The sequence below is a fragment of the Sparus aurata genome, chromosome 22 (genome assembly GCF_900880675.1).
Source record: "Sparus aurata chromosome 22, fSpaAur1.1, whole genome shotgun sequence".
NCBI classification, from domain to species: Eukaryota; Metazoa; Chordata; class Actinopteri; order Spariformes; family Sparidae; genus Sparus; species Sparus aurata.
In genome coordinates, this window is record NC_044208.1 from 1767815 (window position 1) to 1784871 (window position 17057).

At 41.4% G+C, this 17057-nt stretch overlaps 1 protein-coding gene across 4 annotated transcripts in view; it reads right to left on the reverse strand.

Moving 5' to 3' along the window:
- Positions 1 to 1855: 1855 nt before the first annotated feature.
- Positions 1856 to 17057, reverse strand: part of LOC115574058 (uncharacterized) — a 55449-nt gene continuing 40247 nt past the window's right edge. For all 4 annotated transcript variants that reach the window (XM_030405257.1, XM_030405256.1, XM_030405254.1 and 1 more), the window contains 8 exons: positions 14973 to 16400; positions 12001 to 12123; positions 11791 to 11919; positions 5869 to 6061; positions 5518 to 5642; positions 4845 to 5035; positions 4067 to 4200; positions 1856 to 3936 (listed from right to left, as the gene is read on the reverse strand). In XM_030405257.1, coding sequence (XP_030261117.1) covers positions 3704 to 3936; positions 4067 to 4200; positions 4845 to 5035; positions 5518 to 5642; positions 5869 to 6061; positions 11791 to 11919; positions 12001 to 12123; positions 14973 to 16400 — 2556 coding nt within the window. In that variant the 3' untranslated portion in view covers positions 1856 to 3703. The remainder of the gene's footprint in view (positions 3937 to 4066; positions 4201 to 4844; positions 5036 to 5517; positions 5643 to 5868; positions 6062 to 11790; positions 11920 to 12000; positions 12124 to 14972; positions 16401 to 17057) is intronic.

Genomic DNA, 17057 nt, shown 5'->3' on the forward strand with positions numbered 1-17057 from the left:
CCCCATGTAACTTTTCTGTCCCTCTTAGGGGAGGAGCACACAGTGATATATTAAAAAAAACAAAAAAAGAACGGTTCCCAGCTGCGACTCGGTTCCCATCGTTTATGTTAACAAGCCGTTCAATAGAATCGGTTCGTTCGTGAACGTCACAACAGTACAGCTAAGCAAAGCACTTTAAATGTAATACCAGCACCCATTGCTACCGCGACTTCGGCCACAGAGATACTTTGGGCACTAAAGGTGGCACATTCGCATTAATCATTAACAATTCCTGCAGCAATGTCGGGGCCGCCTATCTCAACATGTTCTGTGTTGCACCTTACTTAAAATCTCTCCTCGTTAGAGAGATATCAAGACAAACTGGATATGTGATGCTATTTGATGAGTCACGGAACCATCAATTGCAACGGAAACAGATGGACTTGCATCGAGGTGCGGATGTTGACTCTGAGTTTTTTGGTCATGCAACTGCACGTGATGTTGCTGACAAAATGATTCCCGTTCTTGGTTGGAGTGAAAAATCTTGTTCAACTGTCGATGGACGGTCCTCATGTCAATTGGAAAATATTTGACATGCTACAGAAAGAAGTTCTTGGTGATGTGAACAAATCTCTGCACAATATTGGATCATGTGGATTACACGTTATGCATAATGCATTCCGGGATGGGTGCAAAGCAAGTGGCTGGGACATTGAACATGCTCTGTCTAGCCCATACTGGCTTTTCAAAGACTGATTGTTCCCTCCACAAGGATGATACCAAAGCTGACGTTGGATTTGTGGCAGAAACGTCCATCAGACAGCTCAGAAGCACAAGCAAAATCATAGGGAGGCAGGTGCTAGACATAAGAATGGAGACCAAGGCCTTTCTTACAACTCTCCTGGCTAAACTCCTACAGGCTCCAGTGAACCACCTGCTGGTAAGAAATACGCAGTGTCTTGACCCTAGGCTGATGGTTTCCAAAAAGGAACTGTGTGTGGAGAAGATGAAAGGACTCCTTCATACCCTGGTTGCTGCTAGCCAAGTAAGTGCATCAATTTGTGACAGTTACAAGAATTCAGCGAATTCCTTGATGTTGCAGCAGCATCTCCTGCTTTTGCTAATTTTGAACCCAAGTCTGACCATCTTAACGTGCTGCTCCACAAGACCATTGCACCTCAGTCTGGATGGAGAAGTCTTTGGGATGTGATCCAAATTCTCTTGGTCATGTCCCATGGACAAGCTAGTGGAGTGAGGGTTTTCAGTGAACAATTGTTGTCGTTGTTGATAGCATCCGGGCTGGTGGTGGCATTGAGAAAGTCGCCATCACCAAGGAGCTTCAGATGTTTACTTCATGTTCTAGTCAAAGGTATGTTGCATACCTTGATGACAAGAAAAGAACGACCTGAGTCAGAAATTCAACAACTTGAGCGGTCTGCTGATGAATTTGCAGAGAAGACAGAGGTGACACGAAATATGACATTTATTGTTATTGCTTCATCCCTTTTATGGGGTCGTGGGGGGGTTTTGCTGGAGCCAATCCCAGCTGTCTCTGGGTGAGGGCAGGGTACTCCCTGGACAAGTCGCCAGCTCATCGCAGGGCCCTCACTGATGGCAGAGGCCACCATGCTAGGTGCAAACCATCTTGCCCAACGGAACACCAAGGACAGTCATGAGCAGACTGGTTGACGATTGGAAATGAGGAGATTTGGCCTGATGAACTGCAACAAATGTGGGACTGACTTGCAAACTGTTGGCCATTAGATGCACAGTATGGGAGGAGTGTTTGCGTATGTTCCATTCATTTCCTCCTCATTTACTTCAGCTACAGTGTAATATACACAAGTTGTACTGAACAAAGTGGAATCACACAAAATGATGATTAGAATATTTATTTTAAAAAAAACAAAACAGGACCATAAATAAATAGCATGGTTTGGGTGAAAAGTCGCTGGAGTCAGTGCAGACTGTTACAGTACACTCAGAGGAGGAGATCTGTTTTCTTAAAACTGCAGCTAGTAAACAAATCACACTGAGCACTTCATTTCTGTCCTTACACACTGGAGGTCTCATTGTCATATTTATGGTGATTTCCACTGAAGAGCTGAGTGTTCAGTCACATGATTAACCCCCTGCCTTCAGAGAGGCAATTTACAGAAACTCAAAAAACATGCAGACAGATGAGTACATGCAAAGAGGCGACACTTTATGACATGCAACACAATAATACCATGCAGCAGAGAAAACATTAGAAAGTACCCTCAGTGTCAGTGTACAGGGCTGATAGGGGGTTTCCACTAGTGATGGTAATGAGATAAATGCAGCAGTTTGACACAACTGGAAAACCTTCCACCACATCAACACTACTGTGCAAGTGTTACAAACTCCCACACAATCAGAGGATATCTTAGAAAACAGAACATTAGTGGCAAGACACTGAACAATATGCAAAATAGAGAGAGAGAAGTTTAACTTGGCACAATACACAAACACTGCACCTGCAGCAGTAGCATCGTCTGCTCATGACAGGCATCACCAGGCCAAAACTGGACTGTACATTTCCCACCAGCGTGGACTTCAATATTAACCAACTAATGCTAACACTGACTAATCAAAACTCTGCTCAGGTGGAGAATCATTGGCAATGTTGCAAAAAAAACCTTCAGTAACTCAACTTACCAATTCTAAGAATCCACAACTCCACTTTTCTCCTCTACAGTTCACATTACTGCAGCAACAGCAGCAAACATGTACAGTGATGTTTTATTCAGGCAACTGCTGGAGTGGGAGAAGAGTATATTAGGTCGTATTACTAAAAAAAAGAAAAACTAAACAAAAACTCCTGGACTTTTTTGAAATTGTAAAGTTACGAGTTACAAATATGACTGCAAATTCAAGATATTTTGGGAAAAAGGTAAAAAAAAAAAAAAGAAAAGAAAAGTACTTCTGAGGGGAAAGAGTCAACATTTTTTCAAAAAAGCAGAATATTTTGAGTGAGAAAAAAATGGCAAATTGCATGAATACAACATTTAGGGGTTTCTTTCTCAACAGTGGCCCAGATAATCCATCATTAAGTTAAATTTCATGCTGCTTTAACAAGAAGAAGTCTAGAAGTGAACACTTTAAATTTGCATGGATGCAACCATCACCCTGTCCAACAGATTAGATTATTTGTTTCACTGAATTTACTTCAAATGTCGTATAAATACACACCATAATTTGAGATTAGTTGATAAGATTTTCTTTTTATGTCACACATCTACTTATTATGGAAACCAGACATCAATTAAAGGCCAGCTTCAATTCAGGTCCCTAAACCACCAACATTAATATCCTTGTGCTTAAATCCTCAAGACACAGGAAAACATTCCCACAGCGGGACACTTTAGACACAGTTAAAGTTTCCTGAGGGACAAATACATGGACAGACAGGACTGTTGGAATCACACACGTTTCATCCTTGCCATGGTGTTGGATCACAGGAGAAAAATGCAGCAGGTCAAAATAACCCTGCTGTTGTCAAGTAAGAGCTCAGAAGTCAGGATCTACACTGATGACAAGGGCCAAACTGTCTACACAAAAAAGAATTATCTACACATAAAAAAGACACACATAATTAAAAATGACCAGTCAATGGCACTGTATCACAGATGGAGGCATATTGCAGTCAATATTTATTTCATTATTGATTGGAGTCCAGCGTGCACACCTACAGTGGTCCGTCTCAGAAGCACTTCCTGTAGACAATCTGCGGCCCGTACTCTTCATACTCCTCCTGGCTGATCCATGCAGAACTGAAGGTGGGGAGGTTGGCCAGCACTGCTCCTCCACTCCACACTGAGAAGTCTCTGTCTTTGGGGCTCGTGACACGTACACTCTCCCACATGTCACTTGGGACCAGTCCTTTGACTTCAGCCTGCAGCCGCTCAGGCAGTCCAGCCAGCAGTGTGTTCCCACCTTCAGGAAATGATAAAAACAAAAACAAACAAACAAAAAAAAACACTCAACTAACTGAAACATGACAAAATCAAACCATGAAGCATAGTGGTGAGCATTGTTGAGCCCTCAGAGTAAAGACAACTGGTACCTGACAGTACAATGTTTCCCAGGAAGCAGCGCCGCAGGTCAATATCAGAGCTAAGGATCGACTTGAAGACGCTCTGGTGCATCCCACAATGGTCCCGCCCAATCAGCTCCGGTTTAAAGAGAATCTCAGGGGCCCTGGATGAACAAAAAGGAAATGTATTTAAGGAGTCTGACTTTGGAGTGCTCACTGTCCAGGCAGGACTACTACCTTTTTAGAACAGACATGTGTGCAGCACCTGTGGGAGCAGCTCTAGTATTCAACCACACTCAAGCCAGGAAGACACTAATGATTTAACCCTACACTGGTGAGCCCCAACTCATTTAGATCAGATTCAGCCAAATCCATTGCTGCTCGTTGCTCAAGACATAAGGAGTTCTGCAGGTATGTGTACACATTTTAATATTGACATGGGGTCAATATTAAAATGTGTACACATACCTGCAGAATGGTGCTGGATGAAAAAAGGCTCAGAGTGATAATAATTTATCCTGAGCATGAAACAAATGTCAAAAGAAATGGAGATAGTTTGATCTTGTTAATTTGCATAAACTACCAACAGTTTTCAATGTCTCCAATTAAAGAGTCACCTGACTCCAATTCATAAACCTTGTTTTGTCTGGCATGTTTAATATTTAGCGAACAGCGACTGAGATTAATTATCTAAAAAATGCGAATTCCAACAGGTCTTACATTTCCACCATTAATATTGATTTCCTTTAAGACCAAACAGAGTGGATCGAGTGTCCAGTGAAGCAGGACACGTTGTGCAGACAGTTACCTGAACCTCTCTGTGCTGAGAGTGACAATCTGTCCATCTGGCATTGTGTAATGCATCTCTGTGTAGGACGACCCCCCTGCACTCAGCTCATCTTCATAGTTGAGAGCCACACTGCAGCACTTCTCCTTCATCTCCCTCACAATCTCCGTCTCTGCCGTGGTGCGCATGGACACGCCTTGTTCCTGCAGCAGCTGTGAGAGCACAATGGTCAATTAAAGTGTACAATGTGAGCCTGCAGGTGAACTGACAGCACATAACAGGACACGATGCTCTGTATGCAACAGACACCACGGTTCACGGTCAACAGTGTGTCTGGAGCTACCCTCACACACACAATGATGGTTTTAAATGTTCTCAGTGACTTTATTTAGACAGGACTTTACAGAAGGAGCCACGACATCTGCACCGCATTGGCAGCTGGTCCACATAGGGAGCGAGATGCTGCCGGAGAACAGGACTGAGCAGGAAAGGATTGTCCCTTCAGTCTGGAGACACATCGAGCCGTGTTAATTGTCTCAACAGTGGCTAACTATCAAAATAAATTATCTCTCTTCTTACCAGATTTATTTGTTATTTTTCACAATAATTGTCTTCAACCACCCTGCTGGTTGGATTTTTTGCCCAATAACATCATAGCCCCAAACTGTGAAAAACAAAAAAAGGATGTGAATACCTTTTTAAGATGCATCGTAACATCTATACCAGCTAGAGGGAAGCGCTGAACTGCATGAGGCAGACAGTATCCCTCAAACACAGGAACGCTGTGGCTCACATCGTCTCCAGAGTCAAACACCACACCTTTAAGGACAAAAACAAGAGCAACAGAGTTTAGTTAAGATCTAAGGAGGAAAATATGACTGTCACGTTACAGTTTAAACATGCCAAGATGAGACTGATCAGAAAGAGAAATAAGTTCTTATAATGAACAAACATTTCCAATGTAGGACTTTTGACATTAAGTGTTCAGCCATGAGCATCTTTTCAAAACAATGCATGAATAGAATTCACAAAATGGTCACATTACCAGTGGACCTCCCTGCTGCGTAAAGTGCCAGCACTGCCTGCATGGCTACATATGTGAAGGGAACACTGAAATTCTCAAACATGATCTCCACCATACGCTGACGGTTCTCTGAGGGGTTCATGGCTGCCTCCGTCAACAGAACAGGGTGATTCTCAGGATCCACGCGCAGCTGCTGGAATGTGTGATGCCAAATCTAAAACCATAACACTCTGTTACAAGTTAGTCAACACATTTACAGACACAAACAGATTTATTCTGTTTTTCTAAAATGTTGGCAGGTACAGTGAGCAGACAGGGGCGTTTCCTTGGTTTTCTTCCTTGTGCTTACTGAGCATCTCAGCTTCTGTCTTCATGTGCAGGTAAATACAACAGCTTACTCCATTTCTATATATTTGCATTTTCATTTGGTGGAGGTGACCTCCATTGTAAGGTGTTTATGTTCTGTAATGACTGCTGACTTCACCTCGATTCAAACGTGCACACACCCTTTGTGCGCGCTGTTGCTCACCAGTTTACGGCTATAATACAGTAAAGTAATCTAGCTTTTTGGTGCAAATAAACGTAAAAAAAATAAATAAAAAAAATGTAGGAACATGTCCTTCATCTCTGAATTTCACAGAAAGCCTGTTTCTGTCATTAATTAGCCTTTCACCTTTAAGTTGACTGTTTCTCTAAAGGTGCCTTGCAATGCCATCACCTCTTCACAGAGCAAGGAGAGGAGACGTTTGCTTTGTAATGAACCATTCGAATAGACACGCCACAGGAGATTACTCCCCTTCCCCAGTTACAACTGATAACACCATCTGTTCTCTTTCCTTCCCCCGAAAGAGATGCACTCCTTTCTCTCAAGTCATCCGTGGTCAAGCATGATGGCATCTACTATCTACACATCAGAAGAAAGAAGAACTGTTTTCTAAAACAAATGTTATAATCAAGTGCCTTTGGAATTGTAAATTAGGTAATGACAGCTGATGTTCTTTCCCTTTGCTTCGACAGATACATTCTCCAGAGAGCCACAATAAGCGTTTAAATTTAAAAAATTTAAAAATACCTACAAAATCAACAGTGCATGCTACAGTTTTGAAACTTTCAAACTGTAGCCCCAATACTGCCGAAACTTTAGTCCACTTAAACTCATTACAAATTATGAAGTCAATCACTCAGTTTTCTCCTCCCACAATTTTTGCTCAATTGTCACCAAAAGAGAGCATCTTCAGACCGCCCTCCACAAAACTTGTTTCTCGGATTTTTGATTTATCAAAAATTAAGCCTACAGTGCATCAAAATGTTTGACCGTAAACAGTACTGTAAACATATACTATCAAGTTCTTGCTAAATACATTTTCAATCTTCCTGAAAAAAAATCGAGAATATTTTGGAGTCATGGTTGATGAAGTTTGGCAAGTATCAGAATTTTATCTCAAAAACTGAATTTTTGAGAACATTTTGAATTCTGCTCTCATGGGAACAACTGGAGTCAATGTAAGACTGGCATTTTTAAACATCAGATTTTCTCTTATGAAGCAAAACACTTAGAGTTAAAAACAAATCGCCAACATTTCCATGCTGTCAAGATGCAATTTATATATTATCAGATTTTTGTTTAGGTAACAGAATTTCTGATATTTTGACCATTTTTGAAATCTTCCTCGACAACAGCTGCCTGGACAGTGAGTCCCTGAGTCGACAAATGCAGCTACACAGCTGGTCTCACTTCCAGCCAATTAGCTCAGCGAGTTAGGAGCTAGTTCTTGGTGTCAAGGGTTGTGTGTTCGAGACCCAGCAAGGGGTGATGATGACAGATCCAGATGTCCTCAATATGAAACACAAGACAATTGTCCTGATGGTGGCATCACAGCAAGCCTCTAAATTAAATAAAAACAAATAGCTTGGACAGGACCATGGGTGAAAGCTAACCGAATTTTGCATAAAGGTCCAGTCTCATGCCAGATTACTTCAGCTGTAAACCCAAGCCAATAGTCCTGATGGTTGCGCTACAGCAAGTGTCTAAAGTTAAAACTTTGAAAATTCATAACAAATCAACCTGCTAGAACTTCACACTTTCATCAAACTGTAGCCCAAGTACTAAAGAAACTTTTGTACATTTAAACCTATTAAAAATCATGAAGTCCATCACTGTTTTTTTTTAAACTGTAAAACGTATGAAGTCCTCCCACAATTTTTGCCTACAGTGCATGAAAATGTTTGACTGTGAACACTACTGTAAACATATAGCCTACCTGCAAATAAATAGATAGATAAATAAATCTTCAATGTTCATGAAAAAAATAGAACATTTTTTAGAGTCATGGTAGATGATGTTTGACAAATATCAGAATTTTACCTAAAAAACAGAATTTTTGAGAACATTTTGAATTCTGCTCTCATGTCAATAATTGCAGTCAATGCAAGCAGCATTTTTAAACATTAGTTATTCACTTATGGAGCAAATTAATCATTTTTAAAAACAAATTACCAACATCTCCATGCTGCAATGTGTGTATTTTCAGATTTTTGTCTTGATAACTGAATTTTTTACAGTGGTTTCAAATCTGCCTGCACAACAGTGAATGGCTTAATCAATTTGTCAAGCCACTGTCATAATGCCACTTGCCAATTAGCTCAGAGCGATAGATGACAGTCTTTGGTTCCAGAAGTTGTGAGTTCAAGCCTCAAGTCGTTCAAAGTGAACATTGTTGTCAACTGTCTTGTCTTCCTATTTTCCTGTTTGTTGCTCAGAATTGCCTAATTTTGCCAAAAAATAGCACGGACCCGACCCATCGCTGCGCAGCAGCTATAATTTTGATTTTGCCATTATATTTCATCTTAAAAGCTATTTACTTGGTGTCATTATTTTCAGCACAACCTCACATGTGTGACTGTACAGTTATTTTTTTTATTTTGACAAACTGTATTAACACAATGGACCTAAAATCATGAAAAAAAAAAGGAAATCGGAGTAGAAAAAGTTAGATTTTTTTACTGTGAAAACCACAAATATGTTTTTTACTTATTGTGAGGTGTTATATATATATTTATATATATATATAATAAATATATATATATATTATATATATATATATATATATATATATATATATATATATATATATATATATATATATATATATATATATATATATATATATATATATATATATATATATATATATATATATATATATATATATATATATATATATATATATATATATATATATATATATATATATATATACTATATATATATACATACTATACACACACACACACACACACAACTGACAATAAGTTAGGGAAATTGTTATTTACATGAGTGCTTTTCCTATTTGGTCTGAATTTTAATGAAATAAGTAAAAGTTCCCTTTGATATTACTAATAATGAATGAGAAGAAACACCATTTTCATTAGTTTAATATTTATTACCCCCAAAATTTAGACAATGGATAGCCCCAAATAACAAAAATTGACAATGTCAGTAGCGGGTGTTTCCACCATTTGCCGCAATGACAGCTTGACAGTGACACCTCATGCTCCTCACTAGCCTCATGATGTTGTTCTGAGGCAATGCGTTCCACTCCTCCACCAGTGCTACACGCAGTTCTGCCAGGTCACATGGGGGTGGGGTACGATCATCCAGTCTCTGCTTCAGCTGGTCCCAGACGTGCTCTATGGGGTTCAGGTCAGGGGACATTGCTGGCCATACCATATGAGGCACGCCGACTTCCTGAAGTAGAGCTGTGACAATTGTGGCACGATGTGGTGGAGCATGATCATCCATGAACAGAAAGTTGGGGGTGTGCTGGCGGAATTGGGGGATGATGATGGGTTCTATGATGTCTCTGAGGTAAGAACGTGCAGTGACTGAGCCATCTACAATAACCAAATCTGTTTTGCGCTGACTGGTGATGCCTGCCCAGACTGTTGCACCTCCTCCACCAAAGGGAACCCTGGGGACCATGTTGACCTCGGCGTATCGCTCACCTCGCCTTTTCCAGCAACGCTGACGACCATCATTTCCGTGCAAGGTGACCCGACACTCATCAGTGAACAGGACGGTAGACCACTGCTGCATTGTCCAGGTCACATGGTCTTGTGCCCACTGCAAACGTTCACGGCGGTGTCTTGGTGTCAGTGGAGTCACCTGCAACGGTCGTCTGGCGTTCAAGCCAAAGCGGTGGAGTCGGTTTCGAATGGTTTGTCTGGAAACCCTAGTACCCCTCACATCTCGTAACTGGGCCTGCAGCTGTGTGGCAGTTGCATAACGATGTCTGAGTGCATTGGTCCTTAGGTACTGGTCATCGTTGCGGTCTGTCACTCGTGGGGCTCCACTCCTGGGTCTGTCACGAACTCTGCCAGTAGTTCTGTGTCTTGATGCAAGTCTGCTGATGACACTTTGAGACACACCAAGTTCACGAGCAACATCTGACTGCCTGCCATCGACCCGAAGGCGCGCTATGGCCAGGTGGCGCTGCTCGTCCGTTAAGTGTGTTCATGGCTGTTTGAATGATGAACTTGGAATGACTTACTGACAATACCAGCTTTTTATACCCACATAATGTTGAAATTGATGCCACATTGAAAAGGGTTGTCTTTTAGTTTTTTGGTATTGGCCCCAATATGTAAGGCACACTGTACACAGTGAGACCATTACGTGGAAAACACAAAATGAGGTGTGTCTTTCACCCCAATACATTTGCCTCCCTATCCCAAAACTCTCTGAAGTGAAACAAACACCGTATGTATGAAATCCACTGATTTGCAGAGGACCTCCTGACCTCTTTCTATGACTCTGTGGTGGCATCAGCCATCTTCTATGGAGTAGTCTGCTGGAGCAGGAGCATCGCGGCAGCAGACAGGAGGAGACTTGATAAACTTATCAAGAAGGCCAGCTCCATCCTGGGATGCCCTCTTGACTCAGTGCAGGTGGTGGGAGAGAGCAGGATGATGAACAAGCTGTCATCGCTGCTGATGCAGGAGTCCCACCCCCTGCAGGTCACTCTCTCAGCACTGGGCAGCTCCTTCAGCAACAGACTGATACACCCCAAGTGTGTGAAGGAGAGGTATCGCAGGTCCTTCCTTCCTGCTGCTGTCAGACTGCACAACCAGCACTGCTCCCTATAGACCTCACCCTGTACAATAAGTCTGTACAAAACTCACTTCTGTTTTTGCACTAACTGGTCAATTTCCTTTACACCCATATTTATTATTTGTATTTAAAATCTATGTATAAAAATGTGCTGTTAATTTTGCACTATATCATGTAAATATGTATATACGTCTATTCTATTTCTTCCCTTTTTAATTTGATGGTTTATTTTTGCTATTGGTTTATGTTCTTGTTATATTCTGGCCAAGTCAACACCTCAAACTTGTTGTTTTGCCCCTCAAACCATTCCTGAACCATTTTTACTTTTTGGCCGAGCGCATTATCCTGCTGAAAGAGGCCGCAGTCTTCATGGAATACCGTTCTATGAAGGGGTGTACACAGTCTGTAACAATGCTTAGGTAGGTGGTACATGTCAAAGTAACCCCCAACACATCAACTTTGAGGACAACATGTTCACTTGCTGCCTAACATATCCCACCCACTAACAGGTGCCATGAGGAAAAGGTAATCAGTGTTATTCACTTCACCGGTCAGTGGTCATAATGTTATGCTTGATCTGAGTGAATACATTTAAAGTATGACCTTACAGTATTTGAAGAATGCATGATCTGATGTGGCAGGAATGTCAAAACATCTTAAAGACATGTGATGACCAGCAAAGAGTGTAAGACATCTCATCGTGTGTAGTAGTGAAAAGAGAAAATAGAGAAAATATCAGACTCCCGGGAGCGTTAAAGGTGACGTTCCCAGGAGACACACTCAGTAAAAAGCACGTCTGATTTAAGATTGGTGTTGCTCTTAGACACACTGACCTTTTCCATTTCATCCCAGTTACGTATGATTCCGTTCATTATGGGATGCTTTAGAGTCAGGACTCCTCTCATGTGCTGAGCCTCATGTCCAATGTAGGTCTCCCTTTCAAGATTACCATTCATTATTTCCTGTCAAGACAAAACTCAGAATCAGTCAGACTGTGAGGTTTTGTCGTTCTAACCAATCAGAATGCTTCCGTGTGCGCTCACCTCATACTTTGGCATCCCAATTATTGTTGGGAATACAATGCTCGGAAGGTCTTGATCTGCAAATCCTGCTTTTATCAAGCCAGAGCCTGTGTCCAGCACTATGGGGGTCTTGAAATCAGTCAGCTGCAGTCACATTAAGAAAAAAAAATCTATTTGCAATAATTTCATATTTTTCTTCCTGTAAAGACTTTGATTTGCTTTGTTCTGAGTGAGAAGAGAAGACTGAAACCAATTATGTCTGAGAGCAGCCAGGATCAGGCTGTGATCAGCATAGCTTAGCATAAGATCCATCCACTGTGGCCAGAGATGCTGCACTAGGGCTGGACGATAAAACAATAATGATATCTATTGCGATAGACAGGTGATCAATATCAATAGAAAATACGTTCGATAGAACTTTCGATAATTTCACTGAACTCCGTTAGAAACAGGTGATCTGCGAGCAGCGAAATACAGTGCAAGGCCCAGTTGCTGGACGAGAGGTTTATACATGCAACTCTGTTTACTTTTGATCAAAACGAAACTTAACAATTTCAGACACAGATCGTAGAACCTCCGTATCCCTACGCATTAGCGCAACTTGGCCGTTGCGCTAATGTGTAGGGATACGGAGGTTCTACGGTTGAGAAAATGTAGTGCCAAAAGAAAGGGCGGTCTGACGGCTATGTAAAGCGGTGTGAATTTTCTCTATACAACGTACACTTGCAATAATATACATTTTTTTAGGTGGGCCTTGTTTTAGGTGCTTAAAATTCCCTTTGCGTCTGGACTCTGTTCACTGCAGTACAAAAGCAGCTTCTACACTATTTTGTCAAACGTCTTAGATTCTTATTCAGAAATCTTGAAAAAGATTTTTTTTTTCAGAAATCTGACCTGTAGTCACTATTTAAAGGGTTATTTTAAAAAAATTTCTTATTTCAAATGGGTAAAAAAAAATAATTAATAATTATTGATATTGACAGATATGAAACACTTACATCGTGATTCATTTTTCAGCCATATCGCCCAGCCCTATGCTTAGGGATGGGTACCTTTCACATTTGAACCGATACGGTACCAATACTCGGTACCGGTATATATCGGTACCTGTTTTCGGTACTTTTTTGCGGATATGTGTGGTAATTAAAGTTATTTTGTATATAAAAAAAAAAATAGTCAAAACTTGTGAATTTTGAATATTTGTTGACGTGTCTATCCATAGTTACTATGCTTGATGTTATGCTTGATTTCTGATGATCTAAGTACCAATAATAACAATCATGGCGACAAAAAATTAACAAAGTCTGCAAATCAAGATAAGAAACTGCAGCAGCAAACCTTTCTTTTTTTCAGCAGAATAGAGATATAATCCATGAAAGAACATTATAACATGATATTGTACACAGATTAAATATTTAACTGTCATGTATCATCACAGAAACAGCGTTACATATATTAGCATCTATAAAAAACTTGTAAAAACATTATAGAAATACATATTGTGGTTTGGTGCGGACCTGTAGACTGAACATATAAGAAGTAGTTCATGTTTATAGTCATCAGAGAACGTTACGTTGTTTTTGGTTCATATCCGTTTCCTGAATATATCCGTACGTGTGTGAATGTGTAAATGAGAAGCATTAACTTATGGCACTTTGTAGAAGTGAGCTTTATAAAGTTCACTTCATTGACTCGTATTAGTCCACGGGGCTGAGCTGCCTCCTCCAATATAGCGGCGACGTTGACGTACGGTCCAGCGTTCAATGAGGCGTCTATGTATATATGTGTCTATAGTGCAAGCAACAGCTGGGGAGTTTTAAAACCAGGAAACAGCTGATCACAGCAGTCAGTCCATCACTTCATCCGCGGACATTTAGATGAGCAACTGGACAGCCGCTGAGATCCAGGAGATGCTAGCGTCTCCTGAATCTCTGTAGCTGTCTTGGTTGTCCGCTTCTTGTTGTAGCAGCAAGCTACTACCGGTCGCTACTTTCAAATTAAAAGCCTTTCGCCAAGAACCCAATTCTAAACTCCAATCGGGTGCAATGTAAAGCTCTTATTTTGAAGAGAAATTTGTTGTCTTTCTGACAGAGAATGCAACGTACTTTACGCCGCTACTTCCGCTCTTACTGACGCCCGTGAAGGTGCGTTCAGGTACCGAAATTTGGCACCGTTGAATTTTACGTGAACCAATACTCGGTAATACCGACGTGTTTCGGTCGGTACCGGTAAAAGTACAGGGTTCGGTACCCAACCCTACCTATGCTGCACACAAATATTAAGCAGTTGGAATACTGTTTCTCATAAAGGGATCCCTAAAACATATGTATATATGTGTTTTGTACAGCATGTTCATCAATGAGTTTTAGAGGTGCTGGTAGGTGCATGTTTAAACTATTGACAAAGCCTGGATTGTCCTTTGCAGTCTTCCCCTGCTTTCAGTCTGTAAGCTATGCTAGGCTAACAACATCCTGACACTATGCTGAATATACACACACATGACAACAACCTTCATTTTTGCATTCGATTCTCAAAAAGTGAATAAGCATATATCTAAAAGGTTGAATTTTATGTCTACATCACAGTGCTGCAGCATTCTCCCCCACAACTGAATTAGCTGGGGACTGCAGTGGTAGTGTGAAGTGGGTGCATGAGCTTTCCTGCACATTGAGGGTGTAAATAACATCTTTTCAGATAAGTTTGGCCTCTTGGGGTATGTGGCGACTTGAGCTGTATGGAGCCATGTAATGGTTTTTTTTCCCCATTTTTGAACTAGTCTCCAGCTATTTCAGTTGTTTAAGTGAGTGCTGGTTTGCTGTGACCCTCCAGAAATGTTTTGTGGACTATGAGACTTCACCTGACTTTCCATCAGCATGGGGGGGAATAATGAGGTTTTATTTTTGAATGTGAGTTATGATGAAATGTCTACTGTGTTTGAAGGCTCTCAAACTGAGAACACAACTTCCACTCCAGATATTACAATAGATGAGTACCTCTATCAGACTGATGTTAGGTGGGGCCTGAATCCCAACCGACCAAGAGCCTGGTCTCATAACACCATCATTCTGCTCATCTCTTCCAGGGGAGTCCAACTCCAGCTGCTGGTGAGGCTGCTGTGGTGCTGACTGCTGAGGTGGAGATAAACTCTGGATCTCATCTTCTGGCCATGAATCAGTCCGTAGAGAACATGCAGGAGCCCCAGACATCTCCTCTTCATCCTCAGTGGACGTCTGAGACAGGTGCTCTACCGACACCTTGCGCTGCTCTGGAAGCGCATGGTTATTATTATTGTTGTTGCAGTGTTCCTTCACATTTGCATTGATAAACAAGATGTGACTGCTGGCTGAACTCACAGTCTCTAACAATGCATTGAGTGGTTTATCTTGTACATCAAGTTGCACAATACCAGGATGTTGAGAGACTGCAGACAGAGCTGGATTCAGCTCTGCGGAATGAGGAGTTACGAGTTCTTCAAGGTCATCATTCACAGGAAGCAGAGCCTTTATTGGTTCTGGCACAGGAGGAAGGTGTGATCTTCCACCGGGGTCATACTCTCTATTACTTGGCCTCATCTCAGTGGTTAAAGAAGCTTCTGGTTTGCGTTTGGTAGAGTTTTCAGCACGTCCGTCAGTGTCAATCCTATCAATACATCCCTGAGGTTGGACTGCCTCCTCTCCACAAAATTTCTTCAGATTAGAGGTTATAGTTAAGTTACTTCTCTGAAGCTGAGCCATCAATATTTCAGAGCAATGATCCTCACAGTGGGGATCTGGAAGTGCAGCTAGGACTTCTGGTGTAGCCTCAGCTTGCATATGTTCAGTTTCCCAGGTGTCCTGAGCCTGAGAAAAATTGTGGACTAAAGATGTTGAATTTGTTCTGCTGAAGCTCCCTGATAGAAACTCATCACAGAGCACTCTGTCCTCCGTAGTCTCACTTCTAGCTTTCTCCATTATAGAACAATTTACCTTTCCTGCTCTGTCCTGGTGCTTCTTCACTTCACAATCTTTGCCCAAACTCTTCTCAAGCTTATCCACTTCCCTTTTCTCTTTTTCCAGTTGTAACAGAAAAGTCTCCCTGTCTTTACTGATACTCAACAGCCCGCTTGTATCTGAGGGTTTGCTCTCAGAGGAGTCCTCATTTTCTTTGCAGCGTCTGAGCTCTTGGATCTTCAGCTTCTCCTCCACTATCAGCTCATCCAGAGCGTGGACATTACTCAGCTCTGTCAGCAGGTCAGGCGTGCCATGAAATGCTCCTGTTTGTGCTCCTGTGGCAGCTGCAGTGCACCAGCCGTTATCTTCAGATGTCTTTGTTTCACTCGTACATGCAGCTGATGTGGGTTCACTTAAGCTGAATGACTCTGCAGGGACGAGGTAATCCTCAAGGCCAACAACACCAGCCTCAGTCAGCTCATTAGAAGACATCTTTAAAAATGAACAGAGAAAGCATCATGAACACACAGTGCAGGTTTACACTGGGTACTGGACACTGTAAATTTATCACAGTGACTGACAAAGCTGCACAGGGGAACAAATAAAAACAGACTTTTATATCAGGACTGCTGTTGGTTTGTATCCAGAGCAGAGAGAATAGCCTTTATTAAGCAAAATGGACCCTACCCATTTAAAAAGATTTAATAGACAGAGCACACACTGTGTCCTCCGGTGTAACAGCACCAAGTGAGAGGACGTTTGATTCCCCTTTCAGAGACTAATCAGTTCAGTCCTCTTTATTCATATACCTATTACATAGCTAGAAGTGGATGATTGGATCGGCTGTGATCTTCTGTGAAGAAACTCACAGCAGTCTCTTCCATGTCCACATACATTTTGCACAATTTTTTAATTAATGAATATGGGCTGCATCAGTGTCTTTAGTCATTATTCTACCCATTTGTGGTCCACTAAAATCTATGGACAGTATCACACTTGGTAGACACTTTAAACAACAAAAAGTAGATGGCGCAGCACAGATCCCTGTTGACCTCCAGAGGTTATCAGTTTGAAGTGGGACCTTAGCAGAGATATGGGAGGGAGAAGTGACAACTAAAGGCAAACCAGGAAATCATTCATTGCACGCCA